The following is a 16,496-nucleotide window of genomic DNA, read 5'->3' on the forward strand; positions in this document are numbered from 1 at the left end:
TATGGCCCCCAACCCACCATGCCCCCTGCCACCAGGAGTGTAGCCCCCCCAACAGGGCACCTAACACACTCAAACTGCCCGCTCCACACACCATGGGCACTGCAACACATGATAGTGCCCCAAACCCAAACACCCCCCCTCACACCCGCCCCTGCAGGCAGTGCAGCCCTGGAGAACAAACTGAACCCACCTCACTGCTGCCAGTAATACAGTCCAGGGTAATTCCCCCAACCTGCTCCCCACTGAGGGTGGTGCAGCCCTGGATAGGGTCCTCAACCCACCCCCAGTGCAATCAATGCAGTCCCAGACAGGCACTCAACCAGCCACTCAAGACAGGCAGTGATGCCTGAGATAGTACCTCCAAGCTGCCTGAGGTGGTGGGCAGTGCAGCAATGGATAGCCCACCTACCCCATCCATCACCTTTTTACACTCTGGCCGGCTGCAGTGTCTGTGGCTGCTGCTAGCCACAGCTAGGTGAGCCAGTGAGATGAGCCACAGTACTGCAGGTTCTAGCATCCAGTGGTCAGCAAGTGGCGCCTCCTTCTCCAAGCTGGGAACAGAGCAGATACACCACCAGATGAAGAGCTATGTTAGTTTGCCCAGCTGCCCTGGAGGCTGGAGGCCGCAGCACCAGGGCTCACCTCTGTATGATGTGTGGCTGCCATGGAGACGGCAGAGCACATGGAGCAGTAGGAGGCAGCTAGCAGCAAGAACTGCTCAGTGCTTGGCTACAGGAAGGGAAAAAGGAGGAGTCACCACCAGCAGGCTGGAGGCTGGAGCCTGAGGCACTGCCCATCACCTTGCTGTGGTTGATAGCAAAGATAGAGACTGCAGTGGGCCAAAGTGGAGAAAGGCAGAGGGGTACGTTTGCTATCTGGGGCTTCACTGTCCATCTCAGGGGGCTGGTTGGGGTGTTATCCCAGGCATCATTACTTTAAGTGTACTACCTGGGGCTGTGCTGCCCATAGCGGTGAGGTGGAGGGTGGGTAGCTATTTCTAGCTATATGGCTGGGGGCAGTGGTGGCCGCATGGGGGCGCTATCCAGGGCTGCACTGTCCTCAGAAGGGAGCATGTTGAAGGCTCTGAAGGAAACCGGTTGAGGGCTCTGCATCAGAGGTTAGTTTGGGGGCGCTATCCTTGGCTGTACTGCCCTCAGCAGGAAGCAAGTTGAGGGATCTGCATCAGGGGATGGGTTGGGGACACTACCGTGGGCTGTATTGCCAGCAGTAGTGGGGCTGATTGGGGGCGCTATTGGGTGCTAGCTACACTGCCTGCGACAGAGGGTAGGTTGGGGACGCTATTGGGGTTACACTGCGGGTGGCATGGGGGTGGGGGAGACTGGTTCAGGAGTTGACGGTCCAGGCGCTGACTGTCCAGCTGCATTGCCCACTGCAGGGAGTGGGTTCGGGGTGCTATCTGGGGCTGCACTGCCCGCAGTGGGGAGGGAGTGCTTGTTGGGTGCACTATTCATGGCTGCACTGCCCATGGTGTGGCATGGGTTGGGGGCGCTGTCTGGGACTGCAGTGTACTTTGCAGGGAATAGGATAGGAGCAGTATCTGGTGCTACACTTCCAGTGGGGGGCGGGGGGGATGGTGGGAGGTGCAGGAAGATGTGTGTGTGGGAGTTTCAGTCTTTATTAGGAGCCAGACTACCCATGAGAGAGGGGCCTTGAGTGCGCTATCAGGGCTTACGCCACTGATGGCAAGGGGAAGTTTGGGGCTGATACCCACCGCCAGTGACAGACAGGGTGGTAGAATGGATTGTGGGCACCATCAGGGGCTGCACTGTGGCCAGTGGGAGCAAGTTAGGGGCACTGTCAGCTGCTCCACTGCCTGTGTGGGACTGTAGGGTTTGCTGTATTATCAGGGAGTAAGCAGCATACGGGTTAGTGGTGTTGCTGGGGGCTACATTGCCTGAGGCAGGGTGCAGGTTGGGTTTGCTATTTACAGTGTCATTCCCTATAGCTGGGGGATGGTTGGGGGTGCTATCTGCTACCTGAGGCTGTACTGCCTATCGTGGGAAGCGGGTTGTGGGCCTCAAAGATCCGTGGCTGCACTATTCATGACAGGGAACAGGTTGCGGCATTTTTGGGGCATCACTGCCCACAGCAGGGGATTGGTTGGGGCTCCTATCCCTGGCTGCATGATCCATGGCAGGGAGCATGTTGGGGGTGCTATCCGGGGCTGGCAGGGAGAAGGTTGGGGGTGTTATCTGGGGCTGCACCTCCCACTGCAGGGGGCAGTTTGGGGCATTTTCTGGTGCTGCAATGTCCGAGTCAGGGACGGGCTGGGGGTGCTATCGGGTGTTACACTGTGGCAAGGGGCGAGGGGTGTTAGGGGCGCTATCCCATACTGTTAGCAGTGGGTGACAGGTTAGGTGAGCTATCACGGGCTGCCCTGCTGGCGGCAGCAGAGTTTGTGGTGGCGGCAGAGCTCGTAGCAACAGCAGTGGCCTCCAAGGAAGGAGCCTTCCTCCTCTGTCTGGACTGTATTTAACTATATAATCTACAAAGATGCAGAGACTACTGTGACAGAACTAAAACAAACAAACAAACAAACAAAAAAAAAACTTTCTTTTTTTTGGAGGTGGAGTTTTGCTTTGTTGCTCAGGCTGGAGTGCAGTGGCACCATCTCGGCTCGCTGCAACCTCTGTCTCCCGAGTTCAAGTGATTCTCCTGCCTCAGCCTCCCGAGTAGTTGAGATTACAGAGACGGGGTTTCACCGTGTTAGTCAGGATGGTCTCGATCTCCTGACCTTGTGATCGGTTCATGTCAGCCTCAAAGTGCTGGGTTTACTGATGTAAGCCACCACGCCCAGCCAATAATAACATTTTTTTGAATGCTTACTATATGTTGTGTAATTATCTAAGTGATTTTGCTTTATTTTCTCCTCTAATTCTAATCTCTAATTGATGGGGAAGGTATTATTGCTACCCTGTGTTTACAGATAAGATCAGTGAGGCTTAGAAAGCTGATAAATGAACTTTTTCTATTAATCTAGGAGGAAATAACCCTCTCATTTCATTACGGGGGAAGTTCATTACACCTGCTCACTACAGTGATGTCATGGATGAACATTCTATTGTCAGACTCTGCAGTTGTCCTTTATATCAGAAGAAGCTGGGAATTGTAAGTAACTAATTTTTCTAAATGTAGGCTTTCATTATTTTTATTTAGCAAAATACTTCATTGTAAAAAAAAAGAAATAAAACCTGAGGTTATGAAGTAATGGCATGGACTGGCCAATGATTTGTAGATGACTTAATCTTGTAACACAATGTTCCTGTTTATTATTTGGATTCTTTTGTAAGCTGTGCTTTCTTTCCTTTAGGTACCAAAACAGAAATATGAAATTTCTACCAAAATCAACAAAGTCTATGATATTATTGAAAGAAAGGTTAGTTTAAAGGCTCTTTTATGGCAATTAATTATTTTTGTTTACTAACCACTGTCCTAAAAAGAAATGGCCATTAATTTTTAACGATTCTAAATACGATTCTAAAAGTAACTGGTTAAAATCTTAGTGCTTAGAAAATAGTGATGTTAAAAGTTTGATTATATTTGTAAATATTTCAGTCAAGGTATTAATTTTTTTTTGCTTAAGCTTTAAGACTTAAATATTTAAAAATTAAAAGTGCATATTGGCACAAATCTAGGCAAATCATGGAACAGAAGAGAGTCAGTAACAGACTAACCACGTATGTAGACTCTTGACATATGACAGTGGGAGTACTGTAGATCGGTAGAGAAAGGATGGATTTTTCAATAAATTGAACTGGTACAGTTGCTTATGAGAATGGAAAAAATGAAAATTGATGCCTATCTGTCTATATACAATTTTAGGTCGATTAAAGACATAAAATGAAAAGCACATAACGGACAAAGAGAATGAAAAGCACATTCAGATAGACCTAGATTTGAACATCTGTTTTGTCATTTACTAGCAGTATGAAAAATTAGTTTCTTGGTCTGTTTACTCAACTGTAAATGGGACTATTAATAGCTTCTCTAGCTCAATTGTTATTCCTTTTAAAGATAATATGTGTGAAACATTTATCACAGTACATGACATATAATCGGTAAATAATACCCATATGTAGAGAATTAAAACCTGCCACTGAGATTTAGGGAGCATCTTTTCCTATTTCTACTACCCATTTTTAATTAATGTGTACTCCCTGGAAAATGAAGTCATTTAACACAAAGAGGAGTGAGTACAACTTTGTATTTTTGTTGTTGTTGTTTTAGGAGATGGATTCTGTTGCCCTGGCTGGAGTGCAGTTGTGCAATCTCAGCTCATTGCAACCTCCACCACCTTCTGGGTTCTAGTAATTCTCCTGCCTCAGCCTCCCAACCTCCTGAGTAGCTGGGACTACAGGCCCATGCCACTATGCCTGGCTAATTTTTTATATTTTAATAGAGATGGGGTTTCATCATGTGGCCCAGGCTGGACTTGAGCTCCTTAGCTCAGGCAGTCAACCTGCCTTGGTCTCCCCAAGTGCTAGGATTACAGATGTGAGTCATTGTACCTGGCCATAACTTTCTTTTTACCACAAAACTTTGTTCTCAAAGATTGCTAAGTTAATAACGTGGCTTCAAATTTAAAATCACATTGGAGATTTGGAAAGATAAAATTTAGAAACGTCTTGTATTTCTATAGAGTGTTGCTTGGCCCAGCACCCTACTTCAAAGCATTTCAAGTATATCGTTAAACATCATCCAAAACTTATATTAAGCTGGGAGAAGCATTGATTTCTGTCACTGAGCTGCATAACACCATAGAACATCACATATTTTTATAATTTTCTGCATTTTAGCCTTAAAAAGGAAAAAAAATCCCTGAAGCTTTGACTTTTTGTAAATTTATAACATTTTTCAAAAATGTTACGTAATATATTAAAATACTTCCATTGAAGCCAGACGTGGGAACTCACACCTGTAATCCCAACACTTGGGAGGCTGAGGCGGACAAATCATGATGTCAGCAGTTCAAGACCAGCCTGGCCAATATGGTGAAACCTCATCTCTACTGAAATATATATATATATATATATATATATATATATATATATATATATATAAATTAGCCGGGCATAATGGCATGTACCTGTAGTCTCAACTACTTGGAAGGTTGAGGCAGAAGCATTGCTTGAACCCAGGAGGCAAAAGTTGCAGTGAGCCAAGATTATAACACTGCACTACAGCCTGGGTGACAAAGTGAAATTCCATCTTAAAAAAAAAAATTCCATTGAAGTATAACACAAATATTTAAGTATATGACTTCTTGAATATTCGCATATGAACACACTGATGTAATCTCTACCCAAGCCAAGAAATATATCATTACAAGTAAACTAGAAGCCCCATATATAGTCCTTCCTAATCAGTACATCTTTCCAGAATTAATATTATATTAGCATAGATTAGTTCTGTCAGTTTTTTGACAGTTTATATTCTTGGCGTCCAATTTATTTCATGCAATATTATACTTTTAAGTAAGTTGTGTTGTTGCATATAGCTGTGGTCCATTCTTTTATTGCTGCATAGTACTCCATCATATAAATATACCATTTTTTATGCTAATGGACATTTAGACTATTTGCAATTTGGGGCTATTATGAATAATACTCTGATGAATTTTCATATATTTATCTCTCTGCTAATATGTATATGTATATGTATTTCTGAAGTATATAGGGCTGGGAATGCTAGGTTATTGGATATGCATATATACAACTATACAAGATAATGCCAACCAGTTTTCCAAAGTGGTTGTACCAGTTTACAGTTCCACTACTACTATTGGCCATTTCCTTGACTCCATGTCTTTGCTAGTACTTGATATTGTTAGTTTTAGCCATTCTGGTAGCATTGATTTGTGATTATAATACATTTGTATGGTAATTAATGAATTCATCACTATTTTATTTGACCACTTGGATAGTCTTTTTTATGAAGTATCTGTTGTCTTTTTTCTGTTCATCTGTTGGAATATCTGGGGGGTCTAAAAAATGATTTGTGGAGATTCTTTATGAATTCAGGACTGAAGTCATTTTTCAATTCCATGTGTTGCAAAAATATTATCTTCTACTCTGAGACTTGACCTTTTAATCTTTTTAATAGTGTCTTCAGTCCAATTTATTAATTATTCTCTTCAGTGACTTCTGTAGTAAACCTTTACTTAGTCCAGATTATTTTATCCTCTAAAAGCTTTGTTGTTTTCCCCTTCACATTTAGATCTGTAACTCATAATTTTTAATTATAGTGAGAAGTATGGGTCAGATTTCATGTTTTTCCATATAGATATTTAATTTACCCAGCACTATATAATAGAAAGATTCTGCTGTTCCTGTTCTGTAGTGTGGCCCTTGTCATAAATTTTTTTTTTAAATGTGTGAGTTAATTTGTCTATGTGGGCCAATACCATACTGTCTAATTATAGTAGCTTTATGTAGTCACACACTGCATAATAATATTTCAATAAAAAATGGACTGTATATACAATGTTAGTCCCATAAGACTGTATTAATACATTTTTACTATGCCCTTTCTGTGTTTAGATATACAAATAATTACTATTGTGTTATGGTTGCCTACAGTATTCGATACTGTCCAGGTTTGTACTTAAGAGCAATGGGTTATACCATATATTCTAGGTATGTTGTAGGCTATACCACATAGGTTTGTATCATCTCAGTTTGTGTAAGTACATTCTATGGTATTTGCACAATGAGAAAATCACCTAACAACAAATTTCTTGTAATGTATCCTTGTCATTAAGTGACACATGACTGTAAAGTTTTAATATCTAGTAGAATAGACATTTTTAAAGTCTGCTCAATAATATTTTATAGTTCTATGTGTAGAGATCTTTAATATATTTCATTGTATTTATTCCTAGGTATTTTGGTTTGTATATGCTATTGTAAGTAATCATTTTTAAATTTTTTTCTAACTGGCTTTTACCTAGAAAATCAATTAATTTTTGTAGTTAGAGGAAGATGGACGAGTAGGAACAGCTCTGGAGTGCAGTTATCAGCAAGAACAATGCAGAGGGTAAGTGATCACCACATTTCAAATGAGTTTTTACTGTCCACAGACCAGGAGATTCACAGGTGGAAAAGCGCCAAGAGTTTCCAGCACAGCTGTTTCAGCCAGTGCCACCAGTTCTCACACAAAAGTTCACACAAATCTGGGGGCCATCTCAACTCGTGCCTGGAATGCCTGGGAGACAGAGCTGCCCATTCAACTGAAAAAGAAGGGACTGAAATAGGGAGCCAGGTGTTCTATCCTGGTAGGTCACACCCCCACAAAGACAAGCATTTTGAAAAGCTCTGTATTGAGAGTTTTGCAGCAAGCACAGCTGGACCTAGGATAGTGCAGCTTGGTGAGGGGAAGAGTGGCCTCCATTACTGAGGCAGTCTACCACCGCTGAGGCAATCTGCCATTATCGAGGCAGTTCACCATTACTGAGGCAGACTGCCATTACCAAGGCAGTTCTAACTGTACCTCTGTAAATAAAACCACAAGGAAGTTTACACAGCAGCTGGACAGAGCCCACGGCAGCTCAGCAACACCTCTGCTGGCAGACTGTGACTAGACTACCTGCTGGCTTGGCAGGGCATCTCTGAAAAAATGCAGCAGCGTATCAGGAACTTATAAATAAAGCCCCACCTTCCCAGGAAAGAACACCTAGGAAAAGAGGCATTTATGAATTTCACTGCAGCAGACTTAAACATACCTGCCCAGTGTTCTGAACAGAACAACAGAGCTCTCAGCACAGCACTTGAGCTCTGATAAGGGACGGATTATCTCCTCAAGCAGCTCCCCAACCCCTATATATCCAAAGAGACACCTCATAAAGGAGTCCAGGCTGACATCTGGTGGGTACACTTCTGGGATGAAGATAAACCAAGAAGAAATCAATAGCAATCCTTACTGTTCCACAGCCCCTGCAGGTGATCCCCAGGCAAACAGAGTCTGGAGTGGACCCCAAGCAGTCTTGTAGCAGAGGGGCCTGACTGTTAGAAAGAAAACTAAAAAACAGAAAGAAATAGCTTCAACATCAACAAAAAGAATGTCCACTAAGAGACCCCATCCGAAAGTCACCAACTACAAAGACCACAGATAGATGAATGCATGAAAATGGGAAGAAACCAGCACTAAAAGGATGAAAACACTAAAAACCAGAATGCCTCTCCTCCTTGAAGGGATCACAAACTCCTCACCAGCAAGGGAATAAAACTGGATGGAGAATGAGTCTGATGAATGACAGAAACAGGCTTCAGAAGGTGGATAATAACAAACTTCTTTGAGCTAAAAGAACATGTTCTAACCCAATGCAAAGAAACTAAGAACTTGAAAAAAGATTAGATAAAATGGTAACGAGAATAAACAGCTTAGAGAAGAATATAAACAACTTGATGGAGCTGAAAAACACAACATAAGAACTTTGCGAAGCATACACAAATTTCCATAGCAGAATCAACCCAGTAGAAGAAAGGATATCAGAGACTGAAGATCAACTCAGTGAAATAAAATGAGAAGGCAAGATTAGAGAAAAAAGAGTGAAAAGAAATAAACAAAGCCTCTAAGAAATACGGGATTACATGAAAATACCTAATCTACATTTGATAGGTGTACTTACAGGGAGACTGAATTCAAGCTGGAAAATACTCTTCAGGATATTATCCAGGAAAACTTCCCCAACCTAGCATGGCATGCCAACATTCAAGTCTAGGATATGCAGAGAACACCACGAAGATATTCCTCAAGAAGAGCAACCCCAAGGCACATAATTATCAGATTCACCAGGGTTGAAATGAAAGAAAAATGCTAAGGGCAGCCAGAGAGAAAGGTGGGGTTACCCACAAAGGGAAGCCCATCAGATTCACAGCGGATCTCTCAGCAGAAACTCTACAAGCCAGAAGAGAGTGGGGGCCAATATTCAACATCCTTAAAGAAAATAACTTTCAACCTAGAATTTCATATCCAGCCAAACTAAGCTTCATAAGCAAAGGAGAAATAAAATTCTTTACAAACAAGCAATTGCTAAGAGATTTTGTCACCACCAGGCCTGCCTTTCACGATTTCCTGAAAGAAGCACTACACATGGAAAGAAACAACCAGTACCAGCCACTCCAAAAAGGTACAAAACAGTAGAGAACACTGACACAATAAAGAAACAGCATCAACTAATGGGCAAAACAATGAGCTAACATCAAAATGGCAGGATCAAATTCACATATAACAAAATTAACCTTAAATATAAATGGGTTAAATGCCCAAATCAAAATAAAAAGACTGGCAAATTGGATAAAAAGTCAAGACCCATCAGGGTGCTGTATTCAGGAAACCCATTTCATATGCAAGGACACACAGTTTCAAAATCAAGGAACGGAGAAGATTGATCAAGCAAATGGAGAGGGAAAAAAAGCTGGAATTGCAATCCTAGTCTATGATAAAATGGACTTTAAATCAACCAAGATCAAAAAAGGCAAAGAAAGGCATTACATAATGGTAAAATGATCAACAAGAAGAGCTAATGATCCTAAATGTATACACACTTAATACAGAAAAAACAAGGTATGTAGAGTAAGTTCTTAATGACCTACAAAGAGACTTAGACGCCCACACAATAATAGTGGGACACATTAACACTCCACTGTCACTATTACATCAATGAGACAGAAAATTATCAAGGATATCTAGGACTTTAACTCAGATCTGGACCAAGTGAACCTAATAGACATCTGGAGAACCCTCCACCCCAAATCCACAGAATGTACATTCTTCTCTGCACCACGTGACACCTACTCTAAAACTGACTACATAATTGGAAGTAAAACACTCCTTAGCAAACACAAAAGAATGGAAATCACAACAAACAGTCTCTCAGACCACAGTGCAATCAAATTAGAACTCAGGGTGAAGAAACTATCTCAGAACCGCACAACTTTATGGAAACTGAACAACTGGCTCCTGAATGTCAACTGGATAAACAATGAAATGAAGGCAGAAATAAAGATATTCTTTGAAACCAAGAATGAAGACATGATGTGTGAGAAACTCCAGGACACATTTAAAGCAGTGTCTAGAGGGAAATTTATAGCAATAAATGCCTGCATGAAAAGCGAGGGAAGATCTAAGGTTGACAACCTATCATCAAAATTGAAAGAGCTAGAAGAGAAAGATCAAAAAACTCAAAAGCTAGTAGAAGACAAGAAATACCCAAGATCAGAGCAGAACTGAGGGAGAAAGAGACACAAAAAACCCTTCAAAAAATCAACAAATCTGGGAGATTTTTTTTTAAAGATCAATACACCACTTGCCAGATTAATAAAAAAGAAAAGAGAGAAAAATCAAATAGATGCAATAAAAAAAACCATAAACCAGTAAACTTGGAAGAAATGGACAAATTTCTGGACACTTGCACCCTCACAAGCCTAAACCAGGAAGAAATCAAAACCCTGAATAGACCAAAAACAAGGGCTGAGGTTGAGGCAGCAATTAGCCTACTAACCAAAAAGCCCATGTCCAGATGGGTTCACAGTAAAATTCTACCAGACATACAAGGAGGAGCTGGTACCACTCCTTCTGAAACTATTCCAAGCAATCCAAAAAGAGGGAATCCTTCCCAAATAATTTATGAGACCAACATCATCCTGATACCAAAACCTGGTATTGTTGATACCAAAACTCAACAATAAAAGGAAACTTCAGGCCAATATCGATCATGAACATAGATGCAAAAATCTTCAATAAAACACTGGCAAACTGAATGCAACAGCATATCAAAAAGCTTATTCATCAAGATCAAATGGGCTTCATCCCGAGGATGCAAGGCTGGTTCAACATAGGCAAGTCTAGAAACATAATCCACCACGTAAACACAACCAAAGACAAAAACCAAATGGTTATCTCAATAGATGAAGAGAAGGTCTTTGACAAAATTCAGCCTTTATGCTAAAAACTCTCAATAGACCTCCCCACCCCCCATCCCTCCCCCATGACAGATAAAGGTGAGGGGACGGAAGACAGCAAACCACACTGCCATGTGTGTACCTATGCAACAACCTTGCATGTTCTTCACATGTACCCCAAAAACTAAAATGCAATAAAAAAAAATAATAATAATTTTAAAAAAAGGAAAAAAAACTCTCAATAGGCTAGGTATTGATGGAACATATCTAAAAATAATAAAATCTATTTATGACGAACTCACTGCCAGTATCATGCTGAATGGGCAAAAATTGGAAGAACTCCCTTTGCAATCTGACACTAGACAAGGATACTCTCTCTCAATACTCCTATTTAATATGGTATTGGAAGTTCTAGCCGGAGAGAAAACAGGCTACAAAAAGAAATAAAGGGTATACAATTAGAAAAGAGGAAGTCAAATTCTGTCTATTTGCAGACGACATGATTGTGTATTTAGAAGACCCCATCACCTCAGACCAAAATGTCCTGAAACTGATAAGCAACTTCAGCAAAGTCTCAGGATACAAAATCAATGTGCAGAAATCACAAGCATTTCTATACATCAATAACAGACTAACAGAGAGACAAATCAAGAATGAACTCCCATTCACAATTGCTACAAAGAGAATAAAATACCTAGGAATACAACTAACAAGGAATGTAAAGGACCTCTTCAAGGAGAACTACAAACCACTGCTCAACGAAATGAGAGGACACAAACAGATGGAGAAACATTCCATGTTCATGGTTAGGAAGAATCAATATTGTGAAAATGGCCATACTGCCCAAAGTAATTTACAGATTCAGTGCTATTCCCATCAAGCTACCAATGACCTTCTTCACAGAACTGGAAAAAACATCTTAAACTTCATATGGAACCAAAAGAGAGCCCACATAGCCAAGTCAATTCTAAGCAGAAAAAACAAAGCAGGAGGCATCACACTACTGAACTTCAAACTATACTACAAGGCTACAGTAATCAAAACAGCATGTTACTGGTACCAAAACAGAGATATAGACCAATGGAACAGAACAGAGGCCTCAGAGGAAATACAAGATATCTACAACCATCTGATCTTTGACAAACCTGACAAAAGCAAGCAATAGGGAAAGGATTCCCTGTTTAATAAATGGTGTTAGGAAAACTGGCTAGCCATATGCAGAGAGCAGAAACAGGACCCCTTCCTGACACCTTACACTAAAATTAACTCCAGATGGATTAAAGACTTAAACAAAATCCTAATACCATAAAAACCCTAGAAGAAAATCGAGGCAAAACCATTCAGGACATAGGCGTAGGCAAGGACTTCATGACCAAAACACCAAAAGCATTGGCAACATAAGCCAAAATAGACAAATAGGACCTAACCAAACTCCACAGCTTCTACATGGCAAAAGAAAGAATCATTAAAGTGAATCAGCAACCAACAGAATGGGAAAAAATTTTGCAATCTACCCATCTGACAAGAGGCTGATATCCAGAATTTACAAAGAACTAAAACAGATCTACAAGAAAAAAACAAACAAGCCCATTCAAAAGAGGACGAAGGATATGAACAGACCCTTTACAAAGAAGACATACAGAAGGCCAACAAACATATGAAAAAATGCTCATCATCATTGGTCATTAGAGAAATGCAAATCAAAACTACATTGAGATATCATTTCACACCAGTTAGAATAGTGATCATTAAAAATTCTGGAGACAACAGATGCTGGAGAGGAGAAATAGGAACACATTTACACTGTTGGTGGAAGTGTAAATTAGTTCAACCATTGTGAAAGACAGTGTGGCGATTCCTTAAGGACCTAGAAATAGAAATCTCCTTTGACTCAGCAATCCCATTGCTGGGTATATATCCAAAGGATTATAAATCATTCTACTATAAGGGCCCATGCACACGAATGTTCATTGCAGTACCATTTACAATAGCAAAGACTGAAACTAACCCAAATGCTCATCGATGATAGACTGGACAGGGAAAATGTGGTCCATATACACCATGGAATATTATGCAGCCATCAAAAATGATGAATTCATGTCCACTGTAGGGACATGGATGAACCTGGAAATCATCATTCTCAACAACCTGACACAAGAGCAGAAAATCAAATACTGCATATTCTCACTCATAGGTGGGTGTTGAACCATAAGAACACATGGACAAAGGGAGGGGAGCACTACACGCTGGGGTCTGTTGGGGGGAAATGGGGCAGGGAAGGGGAGTGGGGAGGTAGGGAGAGATAGCAAGGGGAGAAATGCCAGATATAGGTGAAGGGGAGGAAGGCAGCAAATCACACTGCCATGTGTGTACCTAAGCAACAATCTTGCATGTTCTTCACATGTACCCCAAAACCTAAAATGCAATAAAACTTATTTTTAAAAAAATAAATATAATAAAATTGACACCCTATCGAGAAAATTTAAAGAGCTAGAGGAGCAAGATCAAAAAAACTCAAGACCTAGCAGAAGACAAGAAATAGCTAAGATAAGAGCAGAACTGAATGAGATAGAGACAAAAAAAAAAAAAAAAAACCTTCAAAAAATCAATAAATCCAGGAGCTGGTTTTTCGAAATGATCAACAAAATAGACAGGCCACTAGCCAGATTAATAAAAAAAGAAAATAGAGAATAACCAAATTGATGCAATAAAAACCAATAAAGGGGATATCACCACAGATTCCATAGAAATTCAAACCATCATCAGAGACTATTACAAACAACTCTATGCACACAAACTAGTAAACATGGAAGAAATGGATAAATTCCTGGACACTTGCCTCCTCCTAAGCCTAAACTTGGAAAAAGCTGAAACTCTGAACAGACCCATAACAAGGTCTGAAGTTGAGGCAGCAATTAAGAGCCTACCACCCAAAAAAGCCGGGCCCCAGACGGGTTCACAGTCAGATTGTACGAGACGTACAAAGAGGAGCTGATATCATTCCTACTGAAACTATTCCAAGTAATCCAAAAAGATGAAATCCTTCCCAAATCATTTTATAAATCCAACGTAATTCTGATACCAAAACCTGGCAGAGACTCAACAACAACAAAAAAACTTCAGACCAATATCCACGATGAACATAGATGCAAAAATCTTCAATAAAATACAGGCAAGCTGATTGCAACAGCACATCAAAAAGCTTACCTATCATGATCAAGTAGGCTTCATCCTGGGGATGCAAGGCTGGTTAAACATATGCAACTCTATAAACATAATTCACCACATAAACAGAACCAAAGACAAAAAGCACATGATTATCTCAATTGATGCAGAGAAGGCCTTTGACAAAATACAACAGCCCTTTATGCTAAGAACCCTCAATAAACTAGATATTGATGGTACGTATCTCAAAATAATAAAAGCTATTTACAACAAACCAACAGCCAATATCATACTGAATGGGTAATAACTGGAAGCATGCCCTTTGAAATCTGGCACTAGACAAGGATGCCCTCTCTCACCACTCCTATTCAATATAGTACTGGAATTTCTAGCCAGAGAAACGAAGCAAGAAAAAGAAGTAAAGTGTATTCAAATAGGAAAGGAGGAAGTCAAACTGTCTCTATTTGCAGATGACATGATTGTGCATATAGAAGACTGCATCGTCTCAGCCCAAAATCTCCTGAAACTAATAAGCAACTTCAGCAAAGTCTCAGGATACAAAATCAACGTGCAAAAATCACAAGCATTCCTATACACCAATAACAGACTTAAAGAGATCCAAATCAAGAACGAACTGCCATTCACAATTGCCACAAAGAGAATAAAATGCCTAGGAATACAACTAACAAGGAACATAAAGGACCTCTTCAAGGAGAACTACATGCCACTGCTCATCGAAATAAGAGAGGACACAAACAGATGGAGAAACATTCCATGTTCATGGTTAGGAAGAATCAATATCGTGAAAATGGCCATACTGCCCAAAGTAATTTACAGATTCAGTGCTATCACCATCAAGCTACCAATGAACTTTTTTACAGAACTGGAAAAAAAATCTTAAACTTCATACGGAACCAAAAGAGAGCCCGCATAGCCAAGTCAATTCTAAGCAAAAAGAACAAAGCAGGAGGCATCACACTACCGAACTTCAAACTATACTACAAGGCTACAGTAATCGAAACAGCATGTTACTGGTACCAAAACAGAGATATAGACCAATGGAAAAGAACAGAAGCCTCAGAGGAAACACAACATATCTACTACCATCTGATCTTTGACAAACCTGACAAAAACAAGCAATGGGGAAAGGATTCCCTGTTTAATAAATGGTGTTGGGAAAACTGGCTAGCCATGTGCAGAAAGCAGAAACAGGACCTCTTCCTGACACCTTACACTAAAATTAACTCCAGATGGATTAAAGACTTAAACATCAGACCTAACACCATAAAAACCCTAGAAGAAAATCTAGGCAAATCCATTCAGGACATAGGCATAGGCAAAGACTTCATGACCAAAACACCAAAAGCAATGGCAACAAAAGCCAAAATAGACAAATGGGACCTAATCAAACTCCACAGCTTCCGCATAACAAAAGAAAGAATCATTAGAGTGAATCAGCAACCAACAGAATGGAAAAAAATTTTTGCAATCTACCCATCTGACAAGGGGCTGATATCCAGAATTTGCAAAGAACTAAAACAGATCTACCAGAAAAAAACAAACAAACCCATTCAAAAGTGGGCAAAGGATATGAACAGATTCTTTACCAAAGGAGATTTACATGAGGCGAACAAAGATATAAAAAATGCCCATCATCACTGGTCATTAGAGAAATGCATATCAAAAATACATTGAGATACCATCTCACGCCAGTTAGAATGGCAATCATTAAAAAATCTGGAGATAACAGATGCTGGAGAGGATGTGGAGAAATTGGAACACTTTTACACTCTTGGTGGTAGTGTAAATTAGTTCAACCATTGTGAAAGACAGTGTGTCGATTCCTCAAGGACCTAGAAATAGAAATTCCATTTGACCCAGCAATCACATTACTGGGTATATATCTAAAGGATTATAAATTTTTCTACTATAAGGACACGTGCACACGAATGTTCATGGCAGCAGTGTTTACAATAGCAAAGACCTGGAACCAACCCAAATGCCCATCAATGATAGACTGGACAGGGGAAATGTGGCACATAAACACCATGGAATACTAGGCAGCCATCCAAAACGATGAGTTTGTGTCCTTTGTCAGGACATGGATGATCCTAGAAACCATCATTCCCAGTGAACTGACACAAAAGCAGAAAATCAAACACCACATATTCTCACTCATAGGCAGGTTTTGAACAATGAGAACACATGGAAACGGGAAGGGGAGCACTACACACTGGGGTCTGTTGGGGGAAATAGGGGAGGGATGAGGGGTGTGGAGTTGGGGAGAAATAGCATGGGGAGAAATGTCAGATATAGGTGATAGGGAAGAAGGCTGCAAATCACATTTCCACGTGTGTACCTATGCAACAATCTTGCATGTTCTACACATGTACACCAAAACCTAAAATG

General features: G+C 40.6%; 1 protein-coding gene across 1 annotated transcript in view; it reads right to left on the reverse strand.

Moving 5' to 3' along the window:
• Window positions 1-1,118: 1,118 nt before the first annotated feature.
• ZNF519 (zinc finger protein 519) overlaps window positions 1,119-16,496 on the reverse strand; it is a 53,289-nt gene continuing 37,911 nt past the window's right edge. Inside the window, 3 exon segments of the mRNA XM_074384237.1 lie at window positions 1,119-1,213; window positions 1,733-2,012; window positions 2,109-2,297. Coding sequence (XP_074240338.1) covers window positions 1,119-1,213; window positions 1,733-2,012; window positions 2,109-2,297 — 564 coding nt within the window.

The sequence above is a fragment of the Saimiri boliviensis genome, chromosome 13 (assembly GCF_048565385.1).
Source record: "Saimiri boliviensis isolate mSaiBol1 chromosome 13, mSaiBol1.pri, whole genome shotgun sequence".
Lineage (NCBI taxonomy): Eukaryota > Metazoa > Chordata > Mammalia > Primates > Cebidae > Saimiri > Saimiri boliviensis.